The sequence below is a fragment of the Cynoglossus semilaevis genome, chromosome W (assembly GCF_000523025.1).
Source record: "Cynoglossus semilaevis isolate Cse_v1.0 chromosome W, Cse_v1.0, whole genome shotgun sequence".
NCBI classification, from domain to species: Eukaryota; Metazoa; Chordata; class Actinopteri; order Pleuronectiformes; family Cynoglossidae; genus Cynoglossus; species Cynoglossus semilaevis.
In genome coordinates, this window is record NC_024327.1 from 8072144 (window position 1) to 8086169 (window position 14026).

At 39.6% G+C, this 14026-nt stretch overlaps 1 protein-coding gene across 1 annotated transcript in view; it reads left to right on the plus strand.

Moving 5' to 3' along the window:
* The window catches only part of LOC103397102 (nipped-B-like protein A), a 21200-nt gene that overhangs the window by 4352 nt on the left and 2822 nt on the right, over window positions 1–14026 (plus strand). The window contains 37 exon segments of the mRNA XM_025052827.1: window positions 102–250; window positions 578–668; window positions 904–1122; window positions 1264–1521; window positions 1611–2344; window positions 3136–3340; window positions 3454–3630; window positions 3718–3891; window positions 3975–4136; window positions 4240–4346; window positions 4447–4533; window positions 4769–5000; window positions 5115–5266; window positions 5399–5479; window positions 5582–5682; window positions 5796–5925; window positions 6019–6101; window positions 6843–6975; window positions 7561–7704; window positions 7781–7867; window positions 8068–8288; window positions 8815–8917; window positions 8995–9093; window positions 9220–9366; window positions 10315–10449; window positions 10535–10633; window positions 11237–11290; window positions 11370–11478; window positions 11680–11810; window positions 12029–12169; window positions 12267–12360; window positions 12457–12611; window positions 12723–12813; window positions 13031–13204; window positions 13305–13495; window positions 13646–13753; window positions 13886–14026. The exon segment at window positions 13886–14026 is cut by the window's right edge and continues 1 nt beyond it. Of these exon segments, the coding sequence (XP_024908595.1) occupies window positions 102–250; window positions 578–668; window positions 904–1122; window positions 1264–1521; window positions 1611–2344; window positions 3136–3340; window positions 3454–3630; window positions 3718–3891; window positions 3975–4136; window positions 4240–4346; window positions 4447–4533; window positions 4769–5000; window positions 5115–5266; window positions 5399–5479; window positions 5582–5682; window positions 5796–5925; window positions 6019–6101; window positions 6843–6975; window positions 7561–7704; window positions 7781–7867; window positions 8068–8288; window positions 8815–8917; window positions 8995–9093; window positions 9220–9366; window positions 10315–10449; window positions 10535–10633; window positions 11237–11290; window positions 11370–11478; window positions 11680–11810; window positions 12029–12169; window positions 12267–12360; window positions 12457–12611; window positions 12723–12813; window positions 13031–13204; window positions 13305–13495; window positions 13646–13753; window positions 13886–14026 (5699 nt within the window).

A 14026-nucleotide genomic window follows, 5' to 3' on the forward strand; every position in this document is an offset into this window, starting at 1 on the left:
TTGAGAAAGACATGATTTTGAATTGTTGTTATACTGCATTTTTGTAACGTAAAACATTAGCTTTTACCACCTTTAATCTGTTTGTTTTTTTTATTCTGTAGTGGCTGTATCCAGTCCCATGGTTCCAGGCGGCATAAGAAATATCCATGAGGTCAAAGCAACAGGGCAATTGGCCAACGCTGCAAACCACCATTCAGACAGACACGGCACTGAAGACTACCTTAATATTGTACAACGACTGGGCAGTGAGGTATCATTAATTAGATGTTAAGCATATACACGAGTATACTTGCATGAAGAGTCAAGAGTTCTAGGAGCTGTTATGCAACGTTGATCCACAAGTTACTGGGATTTCTGAATAAAGTCTCTCAAGTATGAAAGTAATCATTAATCAAATTTTGTTTAAAGCTTTATAACTTGATCTGTTTTCTATTATTATTAATGTGGAAACACATTTTAGGAACGAGATGCTTTTTGTAAATGCATACATTTACCAATTTTATTTGGTCATGAACAAACTTATTATCAAGACTAAAGGGAAAACACATGGTAAAATAACCATATCTGTTCTGTCTAGGAGGGTGACTCTACCATGAGGAATCCTTCTTTTCCTCTGAGATCTCTGCAGTCTGGTTGCTCCCCAGCAGGAAGTGAAGGAACTCCCAAAGGTAAAAAATTATAAAGGGAAATACCTCATATACGGTAATTTTCAGTAGACTCCACCTGGCCTGAAGTTATTATCATTGTTATATGTTCAATTTTCCAGTAGCGGCTGACGTGATGCAATTCAAAAGCTACTTCCCTTTTACTCTGTACATTTATCATAGTACATGAAAAAGACACATCTTCTGTTCTACATGCATTAATATTTTTCTTTTCTTCATTTTTTTTACATCCGGTTAGCCGGTTCACGTCCTCCACTGATTCTGCAGTCACCTCCTCCTTATGCAGCCTCACCAAGGGAGGGAGCACCTGACCTGAAACAGCATATGCATCAAAGGATGATGACCGAAGTAAAAGAGGAGAAGGACATGTACGACATTGTCTGCTCTCCAAACAAGGACTCAAGAAAACTCACTCTCAAACTGTCCAGGGTCAAATCAAACGAGTCGGATCCCCCTAGTAAGAGAATGTCTTTTTTTTATTTTTTTCTGTTTAATCTGGGCCTAATAATGTCTATTGGTTTATGAAATGAATTGTTTTTGTTTTTCTGACAAAGCATGAGTTGGTGTTGGTGAAAACATTTTGTATACATTGTCTCAGGTGACAATGCATCAGGCATGGACCAGAACTTCGACAGCATGGAAACAGAGGTGGGCTACCAGCAGGTCCCTGTCCTCCAGCAAAATGTAGCAGCACGGCTGCAACAACCGCCACTCGCTCACCAAGCAGGCAGTGGAGGTGGGCTTCAACCACCGAGTTCGCCGTACGATGAAGCAGAGCTTGACACCCTCGCTGAAATTGAGAGGATTGAACGAGAAGCGGCTAGTGAAAAGTGCTCCAAGGAAGTCCAGGATAAAGGTGTGTGGAGTATCTTCACATGTGTAGATATCATTGCAACGTTAATGCTAATGAATTGTAATTGGTATGATTTTTTTTTTCTTTTAAAGACAAGCCACTGAAAAAAAGAAAACAGGACTCCTTTCCTTTGGAGTCTGGAGCTGGGGGACCAGGTGGCCCTACAGGTGCACCAGGAAGTGGAGCAACAGGCGGGGGCAATGATTGCAAACTAACGCCGAAAGAGGCCACTGCAGCTGGGAATGGTGCCAGGCGACCGCCCCTTATGGTGAGCATCGACCTCCAGCAGGCAGGCCGAACTGATGGCCAGCTCGACCCCTGTCTGGTGGCCCCTATTCCAGCCCTTAAAGCCCAACGCTGGCCTGAAGAACCAGCGAGTGGGTCGGCTGCTCTCGAGGGCTCTGACACAGCTTTGCAGTATAAATCTGATGGGTGACCTGAAGTCATCAAAAATAGGGTTGAGAAACATGACAGTAGGAGAGTTGGACGGGAGTCATCAAAGCACCGGTATGATTATAGATCCTCAGACAGAGGGGGAGAAATGCTGAAGTCATCAAACCGTCAAGAACATGGACCAGACAGAGACAGGGTACGAGAATCTGATAGGGAAATAAAGCATCGGGGTGAGAATGGAAGTCAAGACAGAACTGACAGAGCTAGGTTGGGTTTCAGGGATTCCTCCTCTGGAGAACCTGGTCGGAGCAACAATAGGCAAGATGGCTCCAAAGCGGCTTCATCTACTACTGGTGCTCAACTTCCAGATTCATTTCCTGCTCACCTCCTGGGAGGGCATAGTGGCACTCTGAAGAACTTCCAGATCCCTAAGGTGATCTGGACCAACTTAAACAAAATTTCTCATCTACCAATCATTCAGCTGTTACTACCTGCAGTCTCACAAAAGCAGAGTAAACCAGTGTTCATGCTGCTTTTGTTTTGTTTTTCCATACATTGGCATTCACTTAGTTCCTAGAGTTATTGCTCCTAAATGTCTGTATGTTAAAACATTTTTCTACATTTGGTCATATGTGAGGGAGAAAAGCTGTTTTAAACTTATTATGTTGTGAGTTTGTGTTAATAAAATAGGCTTCTACAAATAAAATACTCCGCTGCAGCTTTTTACCGACAGTCTACAAAACGATCCCACTGTCTGTAATCCTTGGGCCAAAAAGTTTTTATGTTATAACTAAGCCTCACTGATTCATTGTCCATTTTCTCTATAACATTGTTTCTTTTTTTGTTGTTGTAATTTTAGGTACATTTTTATACGTATTAGAACAGCATGTGTTTACAATTCCATTTGCTACAGGATGCGTTTAAGCCAGAGAAAAAAGCTGTTTCAGTGAAGAGAAAAATCAGTTTTTTAGTTTATATAATTAATATTAAAATCCAACACCAAAGTCATCTACAATTATCATGCTTTGGTCTTTCACTGCCTGTTGTGTTAGAAGAGTGTTTCTTTGTAAAACTTTACCTACTTTATAGAGACCTACATTAGAATCACAAATCTCATGTCACTTTGAGCTTTTTTTTCTTACATTTTACTTTTGCTTATTTATTTAACAAAAATACAGTTTCATCAAATTTTAACATAACTTTTTTAAAATTGTTTTTCTTCAGATCAAACAAGACAGTGGGACAAGTGAGAGTCAGCCATGGTGTCAGCCCAAAGTCAAACTGGAGAGGTTGGGTTTGGTGAAGGACTTTGAGAAGAGGCCTAAACCTGTAGTGGTTCTGAAAAAGCTTTCAGTTGACCAAATTCAGCGGCTCATCCAACACAGCAGGTCTGGGAAGAACAGGGTCTCCTCAGGAAAGTCCAGCAAAAGTGAGAACAGAAAATATATAATCAAAAACACTAAAATACTTCTCATGTCTCATAACCTGTAAAATTATTTAAAATTTTGGTTTAAAGTTTGAAATGCTTTCATTATACTGTAGGTGGTATGGACCCAGCAGTTCTAAATGAATTACCTCCAGAGCTCCTGGCAGAGATCGAGTCAACAATGCCACTGTGTGAAAGAGTGAAGATGAACAAGAGGAAACGAAGCACTGTTAATGAAAAACCCAAATATGCTGAGGTCAGCTCAGATGAAGAACGCAACGCTAACGGAGAATGTAAGTCAGCTTCATGGCCATTCAGATTCATTAACTTTAACTGGTGAAGTTACCATTATTCAGATTTGACATTAATGTTCTGTACAGCTGCAAGAAAGCGACAACGCCGAGACAAAGATCGTTCTTGGGAGTTTGAAGAACGGGAGCGACGAGGTTCAGGGGAACATCGAAATAGTGGTCAACGGGATGGGCGACGAGGCTCTGGCAGTCGCTACAGAGATTCATCAGAAGAAGATTCACCGCCTCCAAGCATGAGTGAAGGTTGGTTTGGAAAAACAGTTGAAAAAAATGTAAAAAGTACATAATCAAAACTATCTTAAAATAATGATCATCTCAAAATGTAGTTGCCAGAAAAATTAAGATGAAGGAGAAGCAGAAGAAAAGGAAAGCATATGAGCCAAAGTTGACCCAGGAAGAGTTGATTGACTCGTCCACGTTCAAAAGATTCTTGACAAGCATCGACAACATACTGGAGAATCTAGAGGATGTGGACTTTACTGCCATGGGTAACAATCACTGCTGATTGTCAGCTAAGCACTTAACTCCCTAAGTTTCATTGTAAATATTATCTTAATTTGAATTTATTTTTCTTTTTGATTTATTTCTCAGCAGGTGATGATGATGAGATACCTCAGGAACTTCTGCTTGGGAAAAACCAGTTAAATGAACTTAGCAGTGAGTCTGCCAAGATTAAAGCCATGGGCATTTCTAACAGGGTAGGTTACAGTTCAATATTATGTCATGTAGATGCTGCAGAGTGCCTGTAGCTGATCTAAGTTGATGTTTCATTCTGGATGATGTTTTCTATTGTTGTAGATTCCATCTGATAAGCTTGTCAAGCTGTTAAACATACTGGAGAAGAATATCCAGGATGGGGCCAAACTTTCCACCTTGATGAATCATGTGAGCTATTCCTTTGTTCTTGCTGAAGTGTTTCTTAACCTTTTTAAATGAGTCCACTGTGAATTTCTTTGTCATTCCAGTACCCACAACCAGAGTAAAGCAGTATAAAGGAGAAACCACCTTATTTTAATGTTTCTTGTTTTGTTGTGTCGTGGTTATTAGTAAAGAAAATGAAGAAGTTGCCCTGCCAGGGAAGCTTGTCAATTCTCTAAATTGTTTCTTTGTTTAACTTCAGGACCACGATGCCGAGGATGAGGAGAGACTCTGGAGAGACCTGATAATGGAGAGAGTGACAAAGTCGGCGGATGCCTGTCTGACAGCCCTCAACATCATGACCTCAGGGCATATGCCCAAGGCTGTCTACATAGAGGATGTCATAGAGCGTGTGCTGCAATACACCAAGTTCCATCTCCAGAACAGCTTGTATCCACAGTATGACCCAGTCTACAGAGTGGACCCTCATGGAGGTGAGAACATGTTTTCTTGTTCCATTTTGCAGAAATTGTGCACTTTGGATGTTGGTTAGAGAAGTGCAGGTCATGGAAAATCAAAGGTTAATGAAGGCATTCTTGTTATTTTAGGTGGCTTGTTGAGCTCCAAGGCAAAGCGTGCTAAATGCGCCACACACAAGCAGCGTGTCATTGTCATGTTGTACAACAAAGTTTGCGACATTGTCAGCAACATTTCGGAGCTCTTAGAGATCCAGCTACTCACTGACACCACCATCCTCCAGGTAATGACTACATAACAAAATGATGCGATATGACCCAAAAAAAAAATCTCTTGTGACCCACCTGAGGGTCGTGACCCATTCTTTGCGAAACAAAGCTCTAGATTAACATTCATGTGGTTTCTGTCTTGTCAGGTTTCTTCGATGGGAATCACTCCTTTCTTTGTGGAGAATGTCAGTGAACTGCAGCTGTGTGCAATTAAACTAGTGACAGCAGTGAGTTTTAGTTGGGCTTTTGTTCTTCTCATTTTTTCAAGGCACTGCTTAAGGCACCATTTACGAGTTGCTACATAATATAAACTTTGAAATGATCTCCAGGTGTTCTCACGTTATGAGAAGCACCGGCAACTTATCTTGGAGGAGATTTTTACATCTTTGGCGAGACTGCCCACCAGCAAACGCTCCCTCAGGAATTTCAGGCAAGTTACATACTATAAGCCAAATTTGTATGCCACAATTGAAGCGTTAATAATTCATTGTGCTCCTTAGTACTACTTATACCTATTAAAATTATAATGCCCTGTGTTTTAAGGTTGAACAGTTCTGACCAAGACGGTGAGCCAATGTACATCCAGATGGTGACGGCTTTGGTGCTGCAACTCATCCAGTGTGTAGTCCACCTTCCCAGTGATAAGGAAACATTTGAAGAAAACGACACAAAGGTAAAGCCAACAAAAAATAAGTTGTACAAATTTAAAATATACTTAAGATGATATACCTTTGACCCCTACACAATTTTATTTCAACTTTTACAGGTTGATCAAGATGTGTTAATAACAAACTCGTATGAGACTGCAATGAGAACAGCACAAAACTTCCTTTCAGTCTTCCTGAAGAAGTAAGAAGCATTTCTTTTGCTCTGAACATGCAGAATTTGTTTACCTAGTAAATCAGATTAAACATAATATATCTATGATGTGGTAAATGCAGATTTGCAACGCAATCCAGAATAAGACTACTGGCATCTCCAGTAATGCTAGTTCCAGTTCCTTCTTTTTATATACAGTTTGAGATAGGAGTTTAATCTGTTCCACAACAGCACTCTTATGTCGATACACTAGTATCTCGATTGCATTTTTCCCATTAAAAATAAACTACCATTAACTTGTTCCAGCCCCCCAGGAATATACTATTAATTAATTTAAAATAATTTAAATCCCCTGTCTAAACATTAAAAACATAGATATAAACAAATATATTAATCATATAAAATAATAATAATTAAGAAAACATTTTATATTATTATGCATAGGGTTTAGTTGTAAGCAACTGGACTTCTTCTTTGAGTTCGAAAGATGTTTCATTGGATGAATGAGAATCTTCATAAACATTTTATATTATTCTTATATAAAATGGGTAAAATAACCCAGCGAGGGACAATGAGAGAGACAGCAAGTTGAGGTGAAAAATGGAGCTCGGTTAAGCACTCATAACTTGTATCACGATGAAAATCTTGCAAAAGTTGCGTACTCGTTACTATTTTGGGTATCTTGTATCTTGAAGCTGCACCGTATATGTTTTGTGACTTCCTTCCTTTTTCATATAATGATATTTTCCTCTGTCTTTCTCTAACCCCCAGGTGTGGCAGTAAGCAGGCAGAAGAAGACTACCGGCCGTTGTTTGAGAACTTTGTCCAGGACCTACTCTCCACAGTAAATAAACCGGAGTGGCCTGCAGCAGAGCTGCTGCTCAGTCTGCTTGGTAGACTGCTGGTAAGTGAGGCACACATCTATTTTTATAGTTAAAAGTAACACAAGCTTTGCGCGAGTGTTCTAAGAATGGATCTTGTTTAATAGCAGTGGACAGATTTATGGACCCAAAATGAAAGGAACCACTTTTTGTATGGTGTAAGGGAGTAATGGTAAATCATCAAGGGAAAATGGCAGCTTTTCTGTTTAAAGGTTTGAATTTTACTTTGACACTAAAAAACTTTTTTTTTTATTTCAATAATTTCTTTCTTTGTAAACATGAAAAGTGAGAAAAGCAACAGAGGTCATACCAGTAGCATTCTGAAAGGTTCTCCAAAAGGCAGGTAATTGGTAACAAACATTAAAGAAGAATAAAAAGCATAAAAAAGCATCAACCAAAGGCAAGGCTTGAAAGCTTGTGTGGGTCATGACTCATTGTGTTAAGGATTCAGGACTTCAGGAGAAATCTATACATTAGGTCCTAAGGTGAAAACTGCTGCAGAATGGGCATGACCTTTAATCCCATAATACAGTGCTTTAAAATATGCTTTATAAAACAGGAAAAAATGCCTTTGTGTTAAACCCTGTTTACATCTGTTCTCTCTGTAGGTTCATCAGTTCAGCAACAAACAGACAGAGATGGCGCTGAGAGTAGCATCTTTAGACTACCTGGGAACAGTGGCTGCTCGTCTGAGGAAGGATGCAGTCACCAGTAGGATGGACCAGCGATCAATTGATCGCATATTACAAGAGGTACTGATGGTTAAAAAATCTAAATGTTTTGATGGTGTTTTAGTTATGATTAACATTTGCCTTTCTGATCATGTAGTCGTCTGGTAACAATGAGACCCAGCAATTGCAGAAGGCTCTGCAGGACTACTTGGAGGAAAATGCTGAGACAGATGCTTCTTTAGTGGTGGGTTTATTTTACCCCATTTTTACTTACTTGGACTATATTGATAAATGTAAAAGCAAACTCTCACTGACTTAAATTCCATCCATTTTATAGCAGTTAGGCATAAGGTATATTAGAAAGATTTTCTTTTTTTTTTTATATTTAGAAAACGACTTTATCATCCATGGAATATACTAATACTGTGATGTATTTTTTTCTAGTTTGCAAGAAAGTTCTACATTGCCCAGTGGTTTCGAGATGCCACCACAGAGGCAGAGAAATCCATGCGGAATCAAAATTCCAAGGATGAAGACTCCTCTGATGGACCCCAACATGCCAAGGAGTTGGAGAGCACCAGTGAAATTATGCAGCGTGCTGAGAAGCGCAAGAAGTTCCTGCGCAACATCATTAAGACCACACCGTCTCATTTCACGACACTGAAGTAAGGATGTTATTACTTAATTCTGTTTGTTATAATAATAATAATACATTTTATTTATAAGCGCCTTTCAGGTCACTCAAGGACACTGTACATAAAAATAAAATAAAAACAGATAATTATAAAACAGGGCATAGAAACACATTTAAAATCAATGATGGACAGAAGCAAGGAGGAGGGAGGTTAGAGGGAGTATGCTGTCCGGAACAGGTGTGTTTTGAGGTGAGTTTTGAAGGTGGGGAGAGAGACACAGTTACGGAGGTCGGGTGGTAATGCGTTCCAGAGATGGGGAGCAGAGCGACTGAATGCTCTGGCTCCCATAGTACTAAGGCGGGCGGGTGGGACGGAGAGGTGGATGGAGGAGGAGGATCTGAGGGACCGAGTGGGGGTTAAGACGTGGAGGAGGTCAGATAGGTAGGGGGGGGCAAGATTATGGATATACGATAATGGCTTGTTTAAGCTCCAGATAAAGAAATGCATAATCTTACTGTTGTTGTTTTTCCTGATTTCTTTTTTTTTTCTCCCACAGAATGAACTCTGACACTGTGGACTATCAGGACTCCTGTCTGATTGTGCGTTATTTGGCCTCCATGAGGCCGTTCGCCCAGAGCTTTGATATTTATTTAACACAGGTAAAGTTTGAAGTGTTTTTGTATACTTAACACAGTGTAATATTGGCTTTAATAACTAAGGACCTTTATTTTGTCAGATCTTGCGAGTCCTTGGTGAAAATGCCATTGCTGTAAGGACTAAAGCCATGAAATGTCTATCAGAAGTGGTGGCTGTTGACCCCAGCATACTGGCAAGAGTAAGTTTTATTTTGGCTTTGTCAATATACAGACATTCCCTCCTATCCTCATCTTTTCTAAATGTACTGTTTTGAAGTTCCTGCACACCTACTGCACAAACCCTAAATTCTTGTCTGTATTTGCAGTCGGACATGCAGCGTGGTGTCCATGGTCGTTTGATGGACAACTCCACCAGTGTTAGAGAGGCGGCTGTCGAGCTATTAGGCAGATTTGTCCTGAGTCGACCCCAACTTACTGAACAGTACTACGATATGCTTATTGAGAGGATTCTGGTATGTTGCCTGTTCAGATTCCATTCAAACAAGTGATTATTTTTCTATGATTTTGCTGTGCAGATACACAGTCTTTGTGGTTAAGTGTTTGTGACCCTGAAAACCCATTAAGCATTTGCTGTTAGTTTAAAAGCTTTGTTGAAGTCTTGTCCTAACCTTGTGTTGTTTGAGTAAATGCTGATGCATCAGGTACAGTCCATGCTTCTGTAACGACTGTTTAGCACAAACATAATTGTTTTCACGCTAATGCAGCAAGAACAATGAACTATTAGAACTGGCAACACTCCTTATAAGTAAGGTTTACCGCTTTGTCTTGTCAAACAGTGGTATGATGCTTCGTTGCTTAAACACTACTGTGGTTTCTGTCTTTGTAGTGTAACTTGCAGGGTTTATATTTAGATCTATTTTAGTTGTTTTATCTTCATGCATGCATTTTAAATCAACAAACAGACAAAATTAATGTGGAACTTCACATCTGTTCAGATAGAAAGAGCAGGGCCACAAACTGGTTGAATAAGTTTAAATGGTTCAGTGTTTACACTTAAAAAAAACAATATAGTGAAAATGCCTCTAATATACAATGACCAGTCATATAATATTCACATTCACATTGTACAGTCAGACACAAAAGGACGGTCCTTTTTCTTTCTACCCACCATCGGAAAAGTGAACACGTTGAAATTGTTGTAGCTGTTGTCATAGAAATATTCAGGAGGGTTCAGGAAAAGTTCATGCTGTTTGTTGTGTTGTTATACTGCCACCTATTGGCAGGAAAACGCTATAGCAGCACTATCAGAAACCCAAATATAGATCATGCCTGTGTCGCTCTAATAAAATAGAATGATTAAAGTTTGCAATCTTTTTATATTCAACTATCTATAAAACTCTTATTAATCAATAACTGTAATCAATGCTGTATATATAAGCTCTATTACCTGGTCTTTACAGGACACTGGTATCAGTGTACGAAAACGAGTGATCAAGATCCTCAGAGACATCTGTCTGGAGCAACCCACATTCAGTAAGATCACTGAGATGTGTGTGAGGATGATCCGCAGGGTCAATGACGAAGAAGGTATCAAGGTAAGAACTAAGTGCATTTTGTTCGCCCTCAAAAAACTAAATTTAACAATAAAAAAAATTAACCCTCAAAACTTAACATTGATAGAAACTGGTGAATGAGACATTCCAGAAGTTGTGGTTCACTCCAACTCCAGCCCATGACAAAGAGACCATGACGAGAAAAATTCTGAACATCACTGATGTGGTAGGTTTAAGATGTGTTGTGACAAAATTCTATTCTGTGTTATTATCAACCATTTGACTTGTACTGAAACTCACGTAGTCAGTGGGAAAACACTGAAACAAACAGCCTGACCTTATGTGTGCTAGCCAGTGATGGGAAATCTACTCATTATCGTTTCTCCGGTTCCTGTAAGGCCTTCAAAATTGTATGCACATACTCCCTGTTTCTGAGTTAGTGTTAGGCCAGATAATCTCACAGGTGGCGATGGTACTGAGGCTAACTTGCACTCATTCTTGTACGCACACACAAATGTATCCAGCACACTATAAATGTAACATGCACTAGCTTGTAAACGGGCGCTCTCGTTCAGACAAGTGCTTGTGTGGCTCTGTAAGACCTGCGTCCCAGATCTTCATTAAAGCTTCGACAACAACTTTTAATAAATTCTCCAATAAACTCTTTAAAACGAACAACGTTGTTCATTTTCTGTTTTATTCATTATTCCATGGTGACTGTTGACAAAATTGCCAAAACAGATGCAATTGTAATCAAAACAAATAGGCAGGTGAAATCACTCATCAGCCATTAACCAGGGTTCAAACAATGTCTTAAATCTGTGCACAGGTGGCAGCGTGTCGAGACACTGGCTACGACTGGTTTGAGCAACTTCTCCAGAATGTAAGAGTTTGACTACAGATCTGGGTTTTAGTTTGTCGAAATACCTGTGTTCACAATATCAAAATGTTTGTCACTGTAGCTTCTCAAGTCTGAAGAGGATGCATCATATAAACCAGCCAAGAAGGCCTGTGTTCAACTAGTGGACAATCTGGTAGAACATATCCTAAAATATGAGGAGTCACTCGCTGGTAAGCATCTCTGCTGACATTAACTTGAGTTGTTACATGAAACCGTAGCTAGTTTTCTGTACTTGGTTGAATTTATCAGTCTTTACTCAAATGAAATGTTAAAAGTTAGGTAAAATACCTAAATGTACTCTTAGAACTCCTGTAAATGTCAGAAATGGCACATTTTGTACATTCTTTTCATTGTTTCATTTTTCCTTGCAGAGAACAAAGGTGTGAACTCAACACGGCTAGTAGCGTGCATCACCACCTTGTACTTGTTCAGCAAAATCAGGGCCCAGCTGATGGTCAAACATGCCATGACCATGCAACCCTACCTGACCACAAAGTGTAATGTAAGTTGACTTTACTAGAGATTTAAAATTTTTAGTACATTTCATTTATTAAGAGTACCAGGAGAAAATAAAAAAAATAGAAAACTCAACTGAAGTTAAATTGCCTTAGCAAATACACTTTAGACAAAACAGTACTTATTTGTTCTTAAAAGATTGATTTGTGATAGCACATTTATTAGCATCTTTACAGTTGGCTTCATACTTTTTCTGTCTTGCAGACTGCCAATGACTTTATGGTCATCTGTAATGTGGCAAAGATCTTGGAACTGGTGGTCCCACTGATGGAGCACCCCAGTGAAACATTCCTTGCCACTATTGAAGAAGATCTAATGAAGCTGATCATCAAATACGGCATGACTGTATGTGGAAGTTTTTTGTCTTACAATTCATCCAGGACAATTTCATCTCTGAAGACAGTTGTTTTTAATGACACCGCGTTGTTTGGTTGTTCTGTAGGTGGTACAGCACTGTGTTAGCTGCCTAGGCGCTGTTGTCAACAAAGTGACACACAACTACAAGTTTGTCTGGGCATGCTTCAACAGATTCTACGGTTAGTTTAACTGACTTAGTTTGATGTTAATTGCCAGTCAATCTAGAAATGGTCAAATGATACATTTATAAACATTGGTATTTCATTATTTTCTAGGTGCACTTAACAAACTTAAGATTCAGCATCAGGAGGATTCCAGTAGTCCAACCTTGGTAGCAAACAAGCCTTTCCTGCTTCGGTCACTCTTCACTGTGGGTGCTCTGGCACGACACTTTGATTTTGACCTGGAAGAATTCAAAGGCTCAAACAAGGTAACAAAAAAATAAATGGTGTTGAATGAAATTAACCAATCATCAAACGTCTACCTTTTTATACAAATAATGAAATATCCATTGTCCTGTCAAAATGTTTGACATTTACAGGTTGTTATCAAGGAGAAAGTTCTGGAGCTGCTGCTGTATTTCACCAAACATGCTGATGAGGAGGTCAAGACCAAAGCTATCATTGGTCTTGGTAGGATTGCCAAAAATCAATTTAACATTATTGTCAATGAGGGCATGTTTACGTCATGGTGTGGTTATTGTATATAAGGTCTGCTGTGTTTCAGGGCACTGCCTGGTGGAAAATATCTACATGCAATAATAAGTAAAGCAGAAGTGGAACTGTTGATGTGCTGAAGAATGTGTTACTCGTTCTTATGGCTCTCGTGTTTGTTTTCCTCTTGCCTCAGGCTTCCTTGTGATCATGCATCCCAGCCAGATGTTTATGCCTGAGGTGAAGACTTTGTACAATGGTATCCTGGCTGACGGCTCCTCCTCAATCAACCTCAAAATCCAAATACTCAAAAACCTCCAGACGTACCTTCAAGAGGAAGACACACGGATGCAGGAAGCGGACAGAGAATGTAAGTGTAGCTCTGCCTTTGCACCTGTTTTCAAAGACATTTATATTCAACATATTAGAGGTCCCTGCTATCTGTTTGACATATTTGTTTGTCCTTGTAGGGAAGAAACTGTCAAACCAAGAGGATCTTAAGGAGATGGGGGACATTTCATCAGGGATGAGCAGCTCCATAATGCAGCTTTATTTAAAACAGGTTCTGGAAGCGTTCTTTCACACACAGTCCAGTGTGCGGCACTTTGCTCTTAACGTAATAGCTCTCACGCTCAACCAGGGTCTCATCCATCCTGTACAGGTAAGAAGGAAGCAAAACTGGCCTTTAAAAAAATTCCTCATGTCTTTTATTTTTTAATGTGAATGTAAGAATGAAGATGTTTAAATGTTATAATTGTTGGGATTATTCACTTTATACTTACATTGCCTATCATTGTTCCTATCTGTGCAGTGTGTACCCTACCTCATTGCAATGGGAACAGACCCAGAGCCAACTATGAGGAACAAAGCTGACCAGCAGCTAGTGGAGATTGACAAGAAGTACACAGGGTTCATCCATGTGAGTTTATTTAACAGATGAGCACAATTCAAAAGTCCTGCTTCTTTACTGTACCTTAATACTCAATCTTTTGGCTACACCACCCAGAAAAGCCATTTTTTTAAACTTGAGTTTGAACACATTCTCTTACAGATGAAGGCAGTCGCTGGGATGAAAATGTCGTACAATTTACAGCAAGCCATTGGTCTGTCTCGCACGACCATCATCAGAGGTTTCAGACAAGATGAGACCCACTCGGCACTCTGTGCCCACCTCTTCACTATGATCCGGGGA